General features: G+C 41.8%; 5 protein-coding genes across 5 annotated transcripts; 2 read left to right on the top strand and 3 right to left on the bottom strand.

Annotated features, from left to right (window-relative positions):
* Positions 1-1636: 1636 nt before the first annotated feature.
* Positions 1637-4064, bottom strand: PADG_08198 (uncharacterized protein; the record flags this gene model as incomplete). The annotated part of the gene is made up of 3 exons (XM_010765437.1): positions 1637-2938; positions 3003-3789; positions 3862-4064. 3 exons carry the CDS (start codon positions 4062-4064, stop codon positions 1637-1639), a joined length of 2292 nt encoding a protein of 763 aa, XP_010763739.1.
* A 5966-nt stretch (positions 4065-10030) lies between these two features.
* On the top strand, positions 10031-10757 carry PADG_08197 (uncharacterized protein; the record flags this gene model as incomplete). The annotated part of the gene is made up of 2 exons (XM_010765436.1): positions 10031-10067; positions 10135-10757. 2 exons carry the CDS (start codon positions 10031-10033, stop codon positions 10755-10757), a joined length of 660 nt encoding a protein of 219 aa, XP_010763738.1.
* Positions 10758-10952: 195 nt separating this feature from the next.
* PADG_12448 (uncharacterized protein) lies at positions 10953-11295 on the top strand (the record flags this gene model as incomplete). The annotated part of the gene is made up of 2 exons (XM_010765462.1): positions 10953-11050; positions 11130-11295. 2 exons carry the CDS (start codon positions 10953-10955, stop codon positions 11293-11295), a joined length of 264 nt encoding a protein of 87 aa, XP_010763764.1.
* A 1276-nt stretch (positions 11296-12571) lies between these two features.
* On the bottom strand, positions 12572-14609 carry PADG_08196 (uncharacterized protein; the record flags this gene model as incomplete). Its single annotated transcript, XM_010765435.1, has 9 exons — positions 12572-12916; positions 13044-13123; positions 13210-13447; positions 13556-13647; positions 13741-13821; positions 13931-14081; positions 14176-14220; positions 14363-14412; positions 14525-14609. The coding sequence occupies 9 exons, from the start codon at positions 14607-14609 to the stop codon at positions 12572-12574; spliced, it is 1167 nt and encodes a 388-aa protein (XP_010763737.1).
* A 2002-nt stretch (positions 14610-16611) lies between these two features.
* On the bottom strand, positions 16612-19645 carry PADG_12447 (uncharacterized protein; the record flags this gene model as incomplete). Its single annotated transcript, XM_010765461.1, has 3 exons — positions 16612-17988; positions 19074-19212; positions 19554-19645. 3 exons carry the CDS (start codon positions 19643-19645, stop codon positions 16612-16614), a joined length of 1608 nt encoding a protein of 535 aa, XP_010763763.1.
* Positions 19646-19960: the final 315 nt, after the last annotated feature.

The raw sequence follows: 19960 nt of genomic DNA, 5'->3' as shown, positions 1-19960 counted from the left end.
GGGGCTGAGTTGCAGGAGGTGAGCTGAGTGATTCTCGTCATTTATTATCATGCAGCTTTGGTTCTGTGAATCTATTCTGTGTGAGATAATCTGAGGAGAATCCAGTGAAGCAACAAGTCTAAATGGCTCGGACGAACTTCCTTCCATTCCGAAGTTCTTTGATCGTCGTAAGATGGGGCCCGCAGAGACAAAGTGACCAAAAGTCAGAGAGATGACGAAGTAATATCCGAACCGCATATTGAAAAGAGTGTGGTATATGTGTCTCGTTATCAAAAGGTAATACTTATATGAGACTTGTAGCTAGCAGGTGAAAATGGAAAGTGATAGTAAATGTACTGGAGTCGATACGTGGGTATATGCGAAAATAACTGAGCAATGAACATGCTATCCATTTAGAGGATATATATTCCATGGCGAGATCATGAAACAAATAATTGACTTCAGAGATGAGAATTGTTGAAACAAGAGTCTATCCCTAAATAAATTGCACCATGGCTATATGACTGGGCTGCAGATGAAGAGAAAGAACAAACACTATCAGCCAGCCATTATGACAGAACTGATAGACATTTGTGGATATACACTTTTACAAATCTTCCTCTCTTCAAGACTTCATCTTGGAGAGAGGGGAAGAAATATGAGAAATGAGTAAACATTGAACCTTATTCTATGTCAGTCACTAAAACCTGTATACTGTCAGCAATTAGTTTGCGAGATATTTACTGAAGAATTTGAGACAGATGACAAGAGCAGAGAGCTTATTAGAATGTTCCCACCAACTCTATAATTATATGCCGAGACAAAGGAGAAAACATATGTGTGTTGAAGGTTATGCACAGATCATTAATTTGAGTTGACCTTAATCAGATTGTGAACAAAGAGCAAATTCATGTTCTGAGTGTAAAATGAGTGCAAGTAGACAGTAACCTCGTTGAGAGAGTATGACCAAAATATTGAAACAGCACAAACAATAGAGATATAAACCTAATGAAACAAGATGATTAGAAGAGGAAAAGGTATATATGGATAATAATAAAAGAGGGTTTAGAGGAAATTAATTGCAACTGAAGTCAGATTTGCTTGCTTCAAAACAATTCTATACTAACTCTAGATTTATTCTTTCTGTAACTTTAACCCTGTTAACTGAGAATAAAGAAAAAAGAAAACTCAATAGCCTTGCAAGAGCTCACTTTAAACATGTTAGGATAAAGCTCACATCTGTTCATCAATTCTTTGATTGTGATTTTCCTTCGAAAGTTGTTGACAAAGTATGTTTGCTTGTAAATATGTGAAGTTGATGATGACAATAACCAGTTATTTGTTGTTATGAGTTGCCTGGACATAAAAATCCACTTAACTCATGATCTGGATTATCATCTGCTGCCAGCAACCAGCGTGCCTATGTTGATATATATAGATGCATGATGGAACCAGAGGCTATTCGCCGGTGGAAACTTTGGGATGAATTGGTGAAGGTCCTAAGGGATTTAACCCATTTCACAATGCCTGATATTCTGACTTTAGTGGCGGAGCAGGGAAATGTTTGAACAAACGGCAAAGCCCGAGGAAGGGGGTTCAACCCTCTCCATGAAGCGCAGACGGTCTTCAAAATGTGGTAGGCAACAACAGAGGTCTCTCACACAGCTACCTGAAAAGTACCACTCACTCCCTCAAACTTAGAGATATCTCCATTTAGGTTCTTGGAGTCACCGAAGTATCGCATGCGATATGTCCCACTTTTCAGTCTTCGCGGATCGCCAATGGAATAGAAATCGTCATCAATAAGCCACTCAACAGTAACATAACTGATTCCTAGGACAGAATTGATGCGCTTCCAATGGTAAACTAACGTCCAGTCGAAATCGTCCCGAACTACCTCCCAGGTGTTCGAGGTTTGCTCTAAAAATTCGACAGTGACAAATGTTCCTTCAAGTCTTAAGTTATTCCGCGGATTCGCGCCGACGAACGTGGTGTTGACAGTTTCTCCTGGCTTGTATGTTTTTGACTCGTCTGGAGAGGAGATAACATCTCCAAATGACATTAGAAGAGGTGCAGTGTCGAGGACGACTGGAGATATGAAAGAGTACGATGTGTTTGTGTTGATGGGTGGGCTAGGGCCGGCGGGGAGGGGTGGCAATTTCATCGTATAGGAGGGATCTCCAAGATAGGGCAAATAGGTGAGTGTCAGGTTCATGTGAGCAGCTAAGGTGTGGGGGCCATGGAGTGTAGATGCTCCTTCGTAACGTTGAACTCCATACTCTTCTTCTGTAGTGATATAGTGCACATAGGTATTTGCTGGACCACCCAAGACAACTATTGGGTCGGAAATGTTGAGAACGTCAGTTGCAGATCTGGCAATCGCTTCCTTCCATCGTCTGCCGGCCATGGTACTCGCTTCACCGGAAGACACGATTATGACCACCTGACCTACACGAAGGAGCTGTATGTCTACAATATTTGGGGACCAGGGGTATGGCTCGTTCACACTACCAACGTCAAGAAGGATGACTTTGGGTTTCTGACATTCCTTCTGTTCTTCTGAAGGGGCATGAATTAGGCTTCTCGCAATATACCAGAAAGGGTTTTCCGTGGATGAATCGGTGCCGTTCTGTGTGAAATCGAACACTCCGGGGCCATCTGTGGTGCCTGCAGCGAATGAAAATCCAAGGGAGGCGTTGCAAGTCTTCAGAACGCGGCTGGAATCAAGTGGGGATGTGAATGTAAAGTTTGAAAAGTTATTGAATGTGTGAATTGCGGCCACATTTTGGGCCCCCTTGATTTTTGTGGATGTTGCGCTCATTTTTTCGACAAGATCTTTGGCAGCCGTATACTGGCGGCGGCCGATTTCAAAGCAGCTTTTAGCGCCTTGATCCGTTTCGCGGAAATAAGGGCCACGGCCATGACAGGCCCCATTTTTACCACCGCAAGTACTTTCGTTCTGTTACTTTAAATCAGCACAAATTTGACGCTCAAATTCTCGACAGAAAAAATGAGTGACATACAAAGGTGCATCGAACATCAGAACCATCTTCACACCACGCGCCGAGAGTGTTGGGGGTGGTATCCCCGACGGTGGACTGGGAAAATCCAGCCACAAAGTTATCTGCATAACTATCATCGCCCCGGACACTTCTCTCAAAGAGGTAGGCAGCAACACCTTTGTTATCCCCAGTAACGAGTGTATTGTTCCCGAAAAGAGACGTTCCATGGACCGGGAAAAAGGTAAGGATGCCGACTGTTTTCAAATCCGACAGTCTGTCAAACTTTAACAGAGTCAGGGTATTGTCAACATCAGAACTGTAACGATTTCTCTCTTCCTCAGGGTTAGCTAAATATGCAGATGGGCTGCGGTTAATGGCACCCTCCTCAACCACAGTTGACCCAAAGGTTAAGCGGCCAGGAGCCAAACTTTCATGGGCTCTCCTGATCGATAACAGGGCGCCATCGACAATGGCCTGGTAACTCTGTTTATCGAAACCCAAGCTCGTGATTTGCGGGAGTAGGTAGTTCATCCATGCCCCGGGTCCGGAGTGTGAATGTGTCCCAGTAACTGCAACATTCATCTTCCCATAACGAGAATACTCGTCGCCCATTTCAGCGAGCCCATCCAAGATACCTTTTCTGATTGCGGTGTCGCCCATAGCGTTATCGAGCACGAGGTATATGAAACAGTTGTCTGGGTCTTTGGCGCTTCCCACGATAAAGGCACGAGAGTAGATACGCTGTCGCAGCCCGGTTCCCACTTGATTCATATCCGCGTAACCCATAAAGTTGATTTCCACAACGGGCCTTTTAAGACAATTGTAAGCCGCTAAACATCCTCGATACAGGAAGAAATATAGGTAAAAACGGAAGAGTTACCCAGTAATATCTGCCCTTCCGGTACCCAGCAGGAATGTATCCTCCTCCCCAACCGTCCATTTCGAGTTACCGGAATACGAGCCTGTCTTCGGCGTGAACCATGATACGGTTGGGGTCTTGTCAAACCAAAATATGAATTGGAGAGCAACGAGGGCGCCTGCAAACGAGCCGATCAAGGCCGTGAATATTCCCCAACGTATCATTTAGAAGCGTTGCCTTTTTTAGTCAGGAAAGAAATGTCTTCGAGAACAGTGTAACAAGATTCAATCAAAGACGACCGCCAGTGGCTCTGACTCCCTGTTTCGGTTGAACGCTTTGCAGTCACTGCGTTTCTCAGTCAAATAGAGGACTATCATCATCTGGGTAAGGCAGGAGACTATCCAGTCAGAGTTCTGGGTAAACGCGCTTTGGGGTACTTTATTAAAAGTCGGTGCCGCGCGGTCATAGGTGTGTGTTTCAATATGTTAACTATTGGGACACGCGTGGTGGTCAAGGAAAACTTGGCAACGGTCAGCATACGCTCTCAATCAAGATTTTGGAATGGCTGCTTTTGCTATGTGCCAGAATTTCCAGCTGCAACATCCGTCCATCAGATCGCATAACCAAGCCCACCTCTCGGGCTGTATTCCGTTATGTAGTTATCGTAAGCGGAGTCTTCGTTGTCAAGGTGACGTCAAACAAGGGATTAGATAATCAGGAAACATGTGATAGTTAACTAACTTAAACTAACTTAACGTAATTCCCCATCGAGTGAAATTCCCCATTGAGTGAAAGATTAAATAACTGTAGCCCAACTAACTAGATTTAACCTGAAATATCTACACTCAACAACAACTAATTAATTTAATTTAATTGACACTAGGATTAGGACATCTTGTTCTCTTATGACCAGGCAAATTGCAGTTGCTGCACTGTTGTGGAGCTCCTGAGTGCAGATGAGAGTCTGCTGGCTGAGACTTGCAAGATTGAATGACAGGCTGTTCAACAGACTCAGTAGATGAAATAACAAGATCCTGAGCTTCTTGCCTAGTTAGACCCCCTTCAGATTGAATATGATGATTAGATCTCTTTTATTTTTGCTTTGCAATCTCATTGATATTGAATATATCCTGATATTACTTCTTTATAATAAAGGCATTGATCATTTCATATTCACAAATCTTGATAATTTGATCAAGCCCTTCTATCAAGCCATGGAGGGGATTTTCAAGGCCTTGTCTCATAAGATTCTTGATCTTATCTGCTTGCCTATGTAATTGCCGCAGGTCGCTGGGTGTTTGAAGTATTCAAAATGACTTTAAGTTGCTGAATTGACTACTCAGAGAAATAGAAGTTCAGAGCTGAATATCTAGTTGCTGGACAATCTGATCAGGTTCAAATGAGGATATTTCAGTAGCCATGAAGCCACTTTGAATGTTCTAAGTCTTAAAGGCCTCTGCATGTGCTGCAGAATAGACATCTAAGAAGTCATTCTTCTTAATAGTATTGAATTTAAGCTGTATGCATTGTTTTATCAAGCTCTCATATGCTCATTTTAAAACAGCAAAAACACTAACATTCAGAGACTATAGAAGATGAGATGAATGTGCTGACATGCGGAAAGATATAATCTTATTATTTTTATAAAGCTGATTAAATTTTAAAATAAAATAACTACCATGCTCATTTAAAATAAAATAGATATAAGTGCTAATTCTATATAAATTGACAGTAGAGATAAATACTTTAGTAAGTTATTTCATCTCTATTTTATCTATAGTTCATTTATTGATACTAACATCAAGTTTTCAGTCATTTAACAAGTTTTCAAATCAGCTTTCCTGAAGATTCTGAGCTTTCAGAATAATATATAAAGGTAGGACGTAGTCTAATACATTGACAGACTTAATTGAAGTGACTCATTTATGATTCTCAGACTGCAGCAGCTTTGCTCAGTCATAGCACTTAGTACTAATAATAATCTTAGTGATGGTACACATCTTCATTGCAAAGTTAGTCTTATTAAAGTTCTATATATCTTTAGTTCAAATTCTATACTCTGTCAAAGTATTTTCTAGAATCTTAAATTAATTCTAAGTAATTCTACTATTCTCATATTTTGCTTACTCATGGTTATAATATTTGATATAGTGATATTGAAGCTCTGTATAGTATTTAATCAGTTTTGAAATCCAGTTCTTGCTAACACAGTAGGGGGTAGAGTTGAATTATTATTGAGTAAGAAGATAATTAATTATATTCTCTGCAAAGACTGATTAGAGAGGTAATTCTTATTTAGATAGATCTAGCATCTATTCAACTACTAGATTCTCTTCAATCTCAGTCAGCTTAGTTAAATTTACATGTAAATTCACATGTGCAGACCAGCCCTTTAGTTGATGATATAAAGTAGTATAGAGAACATTGAATAAGTATGTAGCTTTAGCAGTTGAGGTTATTTCTTGCTTTTTAATAGCAGATATCACAAGTTTAATTTTTCTCTCTATTTCTATAGAGTTTTTTACTTTTTTATTAAAATTGATAGTATAATTGCATATTGAAGTAGATGAGTTAAGAAATTGAAATTATTTAATTTAATCTTTTACTCAATGGAGAATTTCACTCAATGAAGAATTACGTTAACTAGTTAACTATCCAGAGTATATTCATTGATTTAGTCCTCGTCTCTAGCCGCGGGATAATTGAAACCATAGGCGTTCACTGCCAATTGCATATTCATAGATGTAATGTGCATTGAAGAATACATAATGACACCCCTTAGCCAGTATAATAATAACAATAACTCTTTAAAACTGGATGTTTACCCCTAATCAGAATCAGGTATAGCTAAATAACTATATAGTTATATATACAAAAAATACCAGCAGATTTATATGTACATGATGTTCAGCTCTATACTACTCTTTATTCTTCACTCTATTTAAATGAATATAGTAGTTATGTTACTCTCAAAGCCCTATCACATATAAAATTTATCTTCTTTTATTCAGGAAGAATGGGTATATTAAAAAGTAGTAGTTATAATTGCTTTTGAATTCTCTTTAATAAAAAGATATCGTCTCAACTTTTACTATTCAATGTCAATGAATGAGAACGTATAATATTATATATGATATGTTTTCAATTAAAGTGCTTTTAAAAGGTTATCTATGAGCTAATACTCATAGTAGTTTTTATTAATCATCATTTAAAAGATTTAATTATTTTAATTATTACATTTTCTGCAGAAGTAAAATATATTTCTAATAAAATGCTTATTAATAGTTACTTTAATAACTAACTAGTTAGTTAACTAGTTATATTCATGCCGCTGCGCAATCTACACCTTGTGTGGGTACATTATACCAAAATGGTAAAAACATCAAAATGATAAAAATCTTGTAATTTTATCATCTTCATCATCTTCATCAATTAATAACTCACTACAATGTCAAATAAGGATAAAAATATTGAAGATTATATTCAAAAAGCTGTTACTTATCATCAAAAAAACTCAAATTTTAAAATACTATCTCTGTCATAAGAATTTAAAGTTCTTTATCAATATTTCTGAGTGTATATCAATAGAAGGAATCTGAATACTGCAAAAATTACAGTTAACAAGAAATTAAATAAAAGTTAGAAGAATATGATTAAATAATAAGTCAAGCTACTTGATATAAAAAATTATTCTTTTACAGCAGTTAAATATATTAAAAATTTTGCAAATTTAATACTCAAATATTAGCACATAGATTCTACTATCTCTTCTTCAAAAGTCAGCAAGATATAAACTTATAGATTCATTGAATGCTTATCTGAGTATAAGAGAGTGAAACAGAAGTCAATAAACTTAAAAAGAGTGACAGTTGAAGATATTGAATATATTAATACATGATTTGAATGTTCTCAGATTCTATTTAAGCAGTATTAATTTCATATCTGTGACACATATAACTTCAATAAAATTGAATTTTAAGAAGAATAAAAATGTGAAGAATGAGTTATAACTACTTTTAAAGAAGTTAATTTCATTATTTTATTATTTTTTTTAAAAAATTTAATTACAGTTGTTAAATATGTATCTATAAATAATTATACCATTCTGTTATTGATAATCTTAGCCTTCAAAACATACTTGAAGAATTAATATACACAGATAGATTTACTCAGCAATTATAAAATTAATATATCAGATACTGAATTTATAAATGATGAGATTAGATTTGAATGACTTAAACATTTTAATACTGCTACAAAAAAAAGACAGAAAAGAAGTCATCAATTACTTTTAATGAATAATTATGAATCTTTTATCACTAAGAAGTTTATATAATACATAGATCTTTATAAAATAATTTTATATAAATTTTCATTACATGTCACTCATTTACTACAATCTCTAAATAGTCTATCATTTCAGTAATATAAACATTATTATTTAAAAGCAGTCAACTATGCTGTACATTATAATTTTGTTAAGTATGAAAAATAGCAGTTTCTACAAAATCACTCAATTATATAAAAGCAGATCTTTAAATTTGATACAATAGCTGCAGAATAGACTCAACATGATATATATTCATGAAATTATGACTGAGTTCTTGACACTTTTATGAAGTGAATCTCATCACCTCTTTCACTGCAGATTTATAAAGATGAAAATGATTTAGATCACATATCTATCTTTTCTTCTCAACTATTCTTATCAAAGACAATTCAAAAGCTGAAACACTATATCAATATTGCAGAAAATATCATATAAAGTATTAGAGATACTCTTAATTTAAAATCACTCATCTTGACATGTTGTTTAAATAAGATATTCAAAGTAAATCTAATATATGCAGAACTTAATGAGCAATATACTACTGAAATAGAGAACTTTCTTAACATCAGTAAACACTGCAAAGCTAAAATAATTCATTATCAAATTCAAGTAAAGAAAGTCCTCACTATTAAAGATATCAATAGAAAAATCAAGCAGCATAAGAATAATAAAGCTGAAAAAGAGCAGAATAAGAAATGATAGAGACTTGAAGTTGATCTTATGAAAATTGACAATAACCCACTCACACTACTGATAGAAGAGGAATTAAATCAATTTAGAGATGACACATATACTGAAAATAATGTAGATAATCTTTTTATTATAAATTAGCTACTGGTTGTTGATATAGAGTGCAATAATGAGGATGTGATTCAAGATTTTTATCATTTTGGTATAGTGCACTCACACGAGGTATGAGTTGCGCAGCAGCACGATTAGTAGTTAGCTTTTAGAAGTAAAATCAGAAAGATATTTCTAACAATCAGCATTTATTAAGTTTATCTTGTTTATATAAAAAGGAACTAAAAAAAAAAATAAAGTATATCATTTTATGACTAATTTAATCTAAATTAGTTATATGAATATTAATCTTAGATTTTGTAATTTTCTCACTGAAGTATTTTACTTCAAATAATATAACATTAGTGACTAGATTATTAGAAAAGCCTCATACAATAACCTTTTCATTTTGATGTTAGGATCTAGAAAAAGTATGTTTGCATATATTTCAAGAACTGCATATGAGAGTAACATTAAGCATGAGGAGAAACTTGACAGTAGAATGGACTGAAGATGATGAAGTTGAAGATAGAGCAGAATTTGATGATTTTGCTGGTGACAGCATTTGATTTGGCACACCAACCTTGGAAACTTATCCGCAAAGAATGGATATTGGGAGGCAGACATGCATGGCGGACGTTTGGAGTTTGGAAGCCTGACGAGGGTTGTTCTGTATTTATATAGTTAGTTACCGTCGTTCATAGATCGCGCATATTGCGGCAAAAATATTTCCAGTTCAGCCTCTAGACGCCCAACGTATCAACCATACGATGATCCACGGGGATTCAAAAGCATCGAATCCATTACAATTAGTTATAACAGAGTATACACTTGTAAAATCGTTACGGATAGACTGTCTATAGTAGACATCGTTTTGTACTCTTGTTGTCACGATCCTGGTGCGTGGGCGGTAATATTCGTATTGGCTGACAGAATAAGCACACCGCTACGTACTTTACGGTTCAATGGCAGAAAGTTCAAACATCAACTATTTCTGGACATCGCCGAACAGGGAAATATAAAGTCAGGCCACATACAATCATCTGTCTTCTGCTATATATAGAGCCTCAACGAAGGGAAATGCCGCTTATCAACTACTTCCACGATTCGCTACCTTGTATGTCTCCATATTTTCCCAACTGGGGTCACATCCTTGATAAATGCCAACACTAACATCTGGACAGATATCGACGATGAGCCCACAACGCAGGCTCGTGCCCACATTGACAAGCTCATCTCCGCAGAACTACCCCCAAATTTTGGAACGAACCTTCATCCTTCCCTTCCCGCTCTGCCCCAAATCAAGCTCTCCAACCTCATCAAACAGGAGCTCGACCGGAAAGAGGCTAACTTGCCCCTAAGCGGTGGCATTGACCTTTCAAGATACGAGGCGCCAGACGCTCCTGAGGATACATTGGCATCAGGTAAAGCACCTGCTGAGGCTCTTAACAACTGGAAACAGACACTTCAAAGGGCATACACAGCAAGCTCCCATCTTTCTATCAGACAAGTCAATCTATCTCTATTGGATGCACATGGGAAGAACGCGTGGCTTATTGGGAACTCTCAGCTGGAAGATATACTACGGCGGATTGAGAAGGAACTACAGGAAACAAAGGAGGCCACTGAGGCCGTCCATAAAGAGAGGAAGCTGAGGCAGGAATCGGCTAAGGGCGAGCTTGTGGGGTTGGAAGATGCGTGGAAACGTGGAGTTGGCGGCATAATCGATGTGGAGTTAGCTGCGGAGAGGCTGCGGAGAGATATCCTGGAGACGAGGCGTCACCAATCGAAAGCGCATCAGCAGTAAACAGCTGCAACATTTTCCTTACCGGGTACTTCGCACCCGCCAATGGTTCATTGAAATACAATTCTGTTGGGGGAGGGTTGGTTTGCTCCACTCTGGAGCAACTTGGATATGTGTTGTCGGGAAGTTGGATGGAATGAGGCAGTGCCCCGGAAAACAGCTTGAAGAGGAGCTAAATCCTTTGTTCAGAAGCATGCAATGTCTATTCGTTCTATAGACAGACCTATCACCCTAAATCGGGCGGAGAAATCAGGTTTCATACAACAGGTCGAATTCATAGATGGACAAGTGGTCCAGTATGCATGACTCGTGAAAACCCAACGTGTAAGACTTGGGTTGCTGGGTTGGCTACCGCAGGTTTAACGTGGTGCATAGGCACATATCCATGCGTCAACCGAATACACCAAGACAAACCTTTACCAGTAAAGGATCTGAGACCATCCGCTGGGCAGAAGCTTCCTCTCAGCTGTACCGCATGTCTGTCTCGAGCGGAGAAGTCAAAGAGCTGCCTATTGACTGCCGGAAAGCATTTGCCGATTAACATTACCGCTCAAACATAGGCATGTTTTGCAAGTCTTGAATTGATTGTTCTGATGGGGGAATGCTAGGAGTAATTGCTATCTGGAAGCCTAAAATCTGTCATTGATGTTCAGTATAATTTTCATTCGTTTTACGGTGATATTTCCCCCCCAGTTAGATCCCTGCGACGGACCGACAAGGGTCATCGACTTCCGCTTTATCCCCACACAACGGCCAAGCCGCCGAGAATCTGGAAGGACTTAACTACCCTCTGTCTGCAAGGCACAACGATGCTGCGTTCACTCTTCACATATTCTAGATTACCGTTGAATTGAACTATTGAATTACCAGAAGAGGCGCCTTTTATGTTTGGCTTTGTTCCCCGCAAATGTAGTGATTCCGCTAAATGTCTCTATGCGCCTTTCCGGCTATGTCCAAAGTTCCCCCTTATTTTATTTTGGACGAAGGCCATCAAAGCATCCTGGTCATGTAATAGTTGCACTATCATATTCCATCAAGGACCTTTTTTCAGAGGGAATATTTCCGAAGCATTCGATTGTTTTCTTTCGATACACCATCAAGCATTACAATGATTAATAACTTTCTCTATCTTATGACACTCGCAGTGTCAAACATCACCTGTCAAATCAGGTTCAGAGGCTGAATGAAAGCTGTATGTGAACTACGATGATTGACAATAATGAACATTGGATGGATAATAAGAGCATCATTGATCTCATGAAGGGGGGAATTCTTTACCTAAACACCGACATCATCTTGAAATCCGCTGCCACATCCTTCGTGATCTAGTTGAGAAGGGTGAGGTAGAGCTGCTGCACAGAGGCCTCATCTTGGATAAGGCAGACAGACAGATTCACGAAGCCTCTAGTTGAAGCCTGCATTCATTGGTTTTGTTGAGAAGTTAGGATTGGTTTCAGAGATTAGATGTTCTTTTGTGGTAACTAGTTACAGGATAGCGTGTTATTTGTGTTGAATTTTACAGTCAAAGTTGTGGCGTGTACGGACTGCTTCCCTGTTCGGGAATTCAGTGTCTGATTGTGGAATTAATTATTTTTATTGGGGATTCGAACGATTTGAGCTGAGATAGCAACGCCCGAGTGGCAGAGTTTGCCGCAGCATTTGGGGGGGGGCAGTGTTTGTGGATACAGCCGCTACCCTAATAACGTGCCTCCCCATAGATTGTAAAGATTCCGGTGAGCTAGTTGAATACACACACACGACGACGTTATCCTCTCAAGACCCTTCGACACCACCCACCCACAGCCCATCAACATCACCTAGCCACAACAGGTAAGCGCCTCACACCCGCTCTTACAAACAATCTTGCATGTCCGGTTTCTCAGCTGCAACCCCTCCTCGGACTCCTCCGAATAGCTGCGCCTCATATCCGTCTCTGAAACAGTGACATCACCACCAGCCACGGCTACCCCATGAGACACAAGCTCCGGCTGCAGCGTAATTGAGTGTATTCCATAGGCATGGAGGCATTCGCTGATGCGCTGGGCGCGGGCCATGAAGTTTGCCAGGGAGGAATCGGAGGTGACGACATGCGCAGAGGCGATGGCTTTGTTTTGGTTTAGGCGCCAAGCGTGGAGTTCGTGGACGGAAAGAACGCCGGGGATCTGTACGGAGTGTTAATATATACATATAATAGTTTTGTATTACTTGTTTTTTATATAACTTTAATTTTGAGATATGCAAGTGATTTCGGGTTTGGGGGCGGGTAGTTGATGTATTTTATTTACATACGTTTTCCAGATCGTGTTGCACATCGTCTAGACTAACTCCAAGCGGGACGCTTTCGAGGAGTATGGAGCCGCTGTTTTTGACTGTTTAACCATTGGCGGGGAGAGAAGATGTGGGTTAGACTTTATACTTTGTGTATGTAATCCGGTTTTGTGGAGAGGGAACCTACCAAGCGGAATGGCAGATGCTAGGATCAGCAGTCCAATTCCAACACTGACTCCGGGATCTGCATAGTATCTCCCTTCATATTTAGCTTTCCAAATAACCACTGCGGCAATAATGACGCCAACATTGTTGACAGCATCCCCAATTACGTGGAGAAGCACGCCCATGACGCCCAAATCGTGTGAATGTTTTACGGAGAATGAGTTGGTGGTGTGTCGATGGTTTTCGTGGGTGGTCTCGACCTGTGAGGATTCTTAGGACGTGTGTGATATCTGTGCCTGATTTATTCCCCCTGTGTTCCTTCGTACACAGAATAGATAAACTCCAGCAGCGGTGGTGAAAAGACTTACATCTTCGAGTTCCATTGCTATGGCGGTCCGGTCATTCTCTGCATCTGATTCAACGTTGGCGACATCGGCATTACCATGGCTGTGGTCGTGCTCTAATATGTCGTCAGCAGTGATACTCTCGGACGGTTGGAGGAAGGGCGAGAAATGGAGAAAAAGATAATAAGCTGCTCCCAACGCATACACACCGTGAAGAAAGGAGGCGCTAATAATATTCAGGGTGAGACCGACGCAACCAATAATAAGGACCAGTTCCGGTTTATCAACTTCTACATACGCACATGTGAGTCGATGGGGTTATGGTACGTCTGACGTATCAATGGGAACTTTGCAACTAAAGGGAGAGCCGGAAAGAAGTAGGGGGAGCATATCACATACTCTCTAGAGATATGAACCTCTCGATGGACTGAAGCAGAATGCTCACGCCTAGAGCCAGCAGGAAGACGCCATTGAAAAATGCGCCCAGGAGCTGCGAGCGCTGCCAGCCAAAGGTGAGGTTGCTTGGGGTTACTCCTGGCTTCTCGGAGACCTAGAGGGGCGATGTTAGTTAGCATAATACCGATTCCATCTGTGTTTACTTTCGTTGATATGACAGACCGAATATCAGAAGCTTGGAACCATACCTTCAAGGCCGCCAGAGCAACGACAAAGCCGATAAGGTCATTTAGCTATATGGGTGCTGAGGTTAACAGAGGAACAGATGCAGATGTAAATGGGTTATGCACACGACGCAAGTGGCCTCATTGACCGCATCGACAAGAAATGAGGGCTTTAGTTAGGACAGCATGGATTGGATACAAGTTCCCCTACATAATGGAAGGCATCAGCAACCAGAGCTAAAGACCGCGTATAGAAACCAACTATTTTAAACCATACACCATCGTCAGTTAGGATACCAGCGTCATTCAGAAGGATTGGCAGCCAGCAGCCAGCAGCCAGCAGCCAGCAGCCAGCTAACCAGCCAAATCTTACCTGAAATCTCGGCTAGGAAGAATGTGAAGGATATGGCAATGATGATGCTCAGCCGGCGGGCGCGGGTAAGATGGACAATTCCCATTATACCATATCATGTAATAGGGTGTGGGTTTGTGTGTCTATGAACGTTTTCTTTTCTTTTTTTCTTTTTAAATTAATTTGGACTAGGGGGGGGGGGGGGATGATGTTGGCGAGCCGGGGGTTTCTGCACCCCTTCGAATATCAAGAAAGAGTTTTTCTATTGCCTGCTTGGGGGGGTATTTATGGCCTGGGATAGGGAGAAGGGAGAGATGATGAGAGCAACAGGCAGGGAAAGGCCTAAGCTAAGGCAAAGGAGAGGGGAGAGGGGAAAGAAGCAGCAGCAGCATCCGCAGCATCAGCATCAGCATGAGCAGCAGCTGAAGAAGTGGGAAAAAACGTGCCAGTGCATCATGAACAGACCGTTTTTCTTGACAAGTTCACAGCAGCTAATTAGTTACAGTGCGTTCTTTATTTACCCTGTCCTTTGTTTTCCTTTTTTCCCGTTTTCTTCTTTCTTTCTTTCTTTCTTTCTTTCTTTCTTTCTTTTGTGTATTACTTTTCTATTTCTATTTCTATTTTATTTTTATTTTTATTTTATTTTTTGATATCCGCATTGCTTCGTGGTCGGTCCTCTTAGACATATTTTACCAGAGCTTAACGGCCCAGCTGATAAGCTGAAGCAATGGTTCGAGAGCAAGTTTAGTTAGATCGGAAACATTAACTCTGGAGCGGTTGCCTAGCCCTTGTGGGGCGTTGTCGACTGATCAATCAGTCAGTCAGTCAATAAGCCAATACCCTGCAAGAGTCAGTGAGTCGAGAAAATAATGATAACAATAATGATGATGATGATGATGATAATGATGATAATAATAATAATTCCAAGTTTCCTGCCCCGGTGCGTTAATTTTTCTGTTTCGTGCTTCCCTTGGCCATCGGAATAACCGGTTGGGAACAAAGCTCGACGGGCCTGGAATTGCGATCTCAAACACCGAGTAGGTTGCCAGTTTTGTTCGCGGGCTCCAACAAGATGAGTTCAGCAGAGCTTCCTTTGAATCGGGCGGTTGTGTGTCGCTGTCGTGATAGAGAATGGATGGACGGCTCTAGTTAAACTGCGGAGCAGTTATTTAAGAATGTGTGTGGTGGCAGAAAATATTAAGAACTTAGTTAGTTAAGGAGGCGGGGAGAGGCAGCCCGTGTCGGGAGATCCCTCCCCGGGTATGTTTGATGTTGTTTAATATCTTGGGACGTTGCATTTCAAGTTCGAAGTGTGTATTGTTGTCTCGTCAGGGCCCGTCTCCCCATATCATCAAACTGCGGTAATTCCACTGCCATCCAGTAAGGGACGACGAAGTGACGTACCTCGCTGATATAGATGATGAGTAATGGCATTCAAAGAAAAGAAGATGTAACTATGAAGTAAGCTGTGCGACACACTGCGTGCAGGGCCCCCGAGGAACAAGGAGAAGAGCAATGATGAAAAGGATAACCGAAGTTTTCTTCTTGCTTTTTCTTTGATTCTCTTTTCTTTTCTTTTTTCTCTCTTATTATTTATTTATTTATTTATTTTTTGTTTTCATTATTAGACATTGAAGAACCATTGAATCAAACTAACCGCCTAGCTAATCAGCCTGCCTAGCTAATCAGCCTGCCAACACTTGAGAAGAGGGGCATAAAATATACGAAATACCTAATAAAACATGTGTCACATACATATGCGAAGGATTTATGGATATGACGAAGAAAAGGGTAGTTAACGAACATGGAAAGGAAAGAAAAGAATCGGGTATACGGTATTGCCCAAACACAAACACCCTGACATCCCGCCGGTCTCAGTCTCAGTCTCAGGCTCAGCCCCTAAATATCCGGTGGCTCAAATTCTCCCACCCCCGCAGGCCCCCCCCCCCCCCCCCTACTACCAAAAAAAAAAGCAGGCTCAATTCGATATAATGATATCGCCACCAAAACTCGACAAACAGCAAAAAGGAATCGAAACAGCACAACGTCCCCTCTTCTTGCGTGAATTTGATATTGTCCCCCATCTTTGTAAAATACTTTTGTCCTCTTCACTTAAACTTCTCCTTCAGCTTCGAGAAGATCGCGCTGGCACGGTTCTTCTTCTTCTTCTTCTTGCACTTGTCCGCATCCTTCGCAGCAGATTCCGCTTGCCCCTCTGGCTGTTGCTGAGGTTGAGCCGGGGGCTGTGCTTGTGTCACAGCGGGGGCAGTGGTGGCTTCTGGACCGCTAGTGACGACCGGTTGTGCGGCGGCATCTTTATCTGCAGGCGCAGGTGCTGGCGCTGGCTCTCTAGATTTCGGAGAAATGGATTGCTCCTGATATTCCTTCGCCGCAAGGGGAGTCCCACCAGGAACGGTAGGCGAAGTCTCTGCCGTGATCACTGGCGCAGGCTCACCAGCCGAATCATCATGTTTCACCTCCCGCAGCAGCTGACGCTCAACCTCTTCCTTCTCCACTACAGCCTCAGGCACAGCGGTTGCTTCGGGATCCGCATGCGCCAAGTCAATGGAACGTCGGACCATCGGTGGAACCCCTCCGGAGGCATCGGTCGGGTGCACACTCTCTAGCAACTGTCGCTCAACCTCCGCCTTCTCAGCGACGCAGCCTGAATCTCCTGCGGCTTCGGGTTCCTTGTGAGCTTTCGACATGGACTCCTTGACTACTTCGGGGACTTCCTTGGCGGAGGATTCCGGGCCCTTGGAGACGGAGCCGTTAGGAGCCCTGGTGATTTCTAGCGGGACTGCTCCGGCAAGAGCCGCAGTTGTCGATGTGGGACTGGCCGTTTGAATGAATGGTTCCACGGATCGATTGGAACCATTGGTCGTTACTGGATGGGTGGTGACGGTTTCATCATCTTGAAGTGGGAGGAAGCTGGGGGCGCTGGCGTCTTTTTCATAACCTGCTTTGTCCGTTGTAGCGGTGGATGCGATAGTATTTTTGCTGAAGGTGCTGCTGTTTGGGACGGGTTCGCCCGGCTTGATGTGCACAGGGTTTCCAATACCCTCCGAAGCTGGGATGGGGTTGACGGAGAACTGCTCTGGCTCTTTGGCAGGTGTCACTGGGAATGTTCCCGGGGTTGATTCTGCTTTTCTCTCTAGAGGAACGTCTTTCGCGAGATTGGCGGTGGTCGACTCCGGGCACGCGGACGATGTGATGGGCACAGAGGGAGCGGCATCAGTTTCAGGAGCCTTGTGCGACTCTTTGGGAACATCTGCTGCTAGGGCAGCGGTTGTGGAATGCGGTGTAACTCCAGACATGGCTGCTGGAGCTTCAATTTCTCCTACAGTATCTGGCTCGGTTGTATCCTTCGAGGGAGGAGGGAGCTGTTTGATGTGCTGGCGGAGAAGGACGTTGTTGGTATTATTGTGCCCGTCGTCTTCTTGTAGAGCAGCAGAATCTATTTTCCAGTCACCGTCGACGACGAACTAGGCAAAGAGAGTTATACAACAGGTCAGTCCAGCAATCGAGCTGAAAATGTGGTATTTGAGGGATGGAGAGAGTTGGAGGGAAACAACGAAATCAGAAATATGCAAGAAAACGAATTAAGTTGTGCAAGGGTAGTTTCAATGTAAATCAACGTTGCGCAGATGTAAATATGCGAGAATTATGGGATTGCAAATTGCGGAGTTGATGAGGACGTTGGGGATGACAGTTGGGATGATCAGAATATAACCTTGGAGGGAGACAAGGAAGTGTGGGCTGGGAGATTGCTGTCGAAACAACATCCGACTGACGTCGGTACAAGTCGGCATGCGCTCAGCCAAGGGGCGGGAGGATGGCGAATAAATGACGTATGAAACGGCAGCACAAGTACTAGCTTGGTACCTCACGTGGTATGGGATGGTACAGCAAATGCCGAGTTGCTCCTAAGTACCCAACTGACTTACTTGAGCTGCCAAACAAGGAAAAATGGAAAACGGGCATATTGGAAAAAGCAAAAATGGCTGTTTTGTGTCTGCCCCGTCCAGAGCGGTGAAATAACCAAATAAAAATAGAGACAGCAACACAATCAATCAAATCAGAGTCCTCGTCCTCTCATGTTGCCGCACTAAATTGCCCATTTCGTCTCTCCAATTGGGCCCGCACAAGAGAGAGCAAGCCGGGTGCCAGCGGGCTTCAAGGGCAACCTAGAGCCTGAGCAAGCGATTGGAAATAGTGGAGAAGGGTTCAGAGCAATAGCCCAACTTAGCGGTGAGATCATCGTCATATTTAAAAAAAAAAAAAAAAAAAAAAAAAAAAAAAAAAAAAAAAAAAAAAAAAAAACATATCATCTGACGACTTCTCGCTGCTTGCACCAAGAAGAGGAGCATGAACGAACCGCCAATGGACTTTAAAAGGGGAACCAGACGCGTCATAAAGTAACATTAAATAAAAATGCTCCGTAGATATACCCACCGCGCAAGCACATTGTACTTATTTAATTTTTTTTTATTATTTTTAATTATTGATTGCATGCAGCGTCCAATTCTCTCTCCAACAAAAAAAAAGGGATGGATGGTTCTTGAATTACCTTGTAAAGCATTTTCGTGCTGATCGCTGGCACTTCAACGTCCTTTCGGAAGCCATCTTCAGTTCTATCCAGCTTCACCGTTCGCCCCCAGTTATCGAATGTGCCCGTGACATACACCTCCTTCGCCGTTGTGTCGGACCTGTAAATGAAAAACAGTAGAATCATGTTAGCTATTAAAATCCATCGTCATGTCGGACCGGATATATCCATCGGGGTAGCTTTAGGGGTGGTGAGGAGGAAAAGGGGGATGAGCGGGGGGAAGGGGGTGAGAGGAAGAGGAGCTGCACAGTCGACCAGTTGGGAAGATCTGAGGGCTATTTTCGCTGTCTGCTTTTTTAAGACTCTGGAATACGGCTGGGTAGCGCACAGCATCGTCCTCTTTCTTCGTCGTACGTTTCTCTTTCGTGGGAATATATCAGGGCGCGTGCGACGGGGGGAGGTGGGGGTTCGTTCAGCTCCTGCGTTCTCTGAAGGACCTACCATTGGAATGTGTGCATAACCATTGGAGTCTTGGTCGCGCCGGACGGAGGCCTATTCGACTTCCGGCTCCTGTTATGTCTATTCTTTGCCATGTTGTATCTGCTGGATTGTTGGATTTTTGGTCTGACCTGTCTAAGGCTGACTATATAGCCTTGGGGGTGTACAAACAAAGATGATCTTGGGCAGTGAGGCTGGAATTGGGGGTGAGTTTTCTCGAACTAGATTGGATAGGGGGTGGCTGTTTTGCACAAGAAAAGAGGCGCTGTGAGACCCTGTGAGAGATGAAAGAGACAAAGTGTGGGTTTGTTTCAATTGTTTCCTTTTGTTGGAGAAGTTTTGACTTGCTATGTTGCCGCGCGGAGATTGTTTTATTGGTTTGAGCAAAGGTCAGATACAAAAGTTATAAA

Source organism: Paracoccidioides brasiliensis (assembly GCF_000150735.1).
Source record: "Paracoccidioides brasiliensis Pb18 unplaced genomic scaffold supercont2.17, whole genome shotgun sequence".
Lineage (NCBI taxonomy): Eukaryota > Fungi > Ascomycota > Eurotiomycetes > Onygenales > Ajellomycetaceae > Paracoccidioides > Paracoccidioides brasiliensis.
This window is presented reverse-complemented; position numbering and strand designations above follow the sequence as displayed.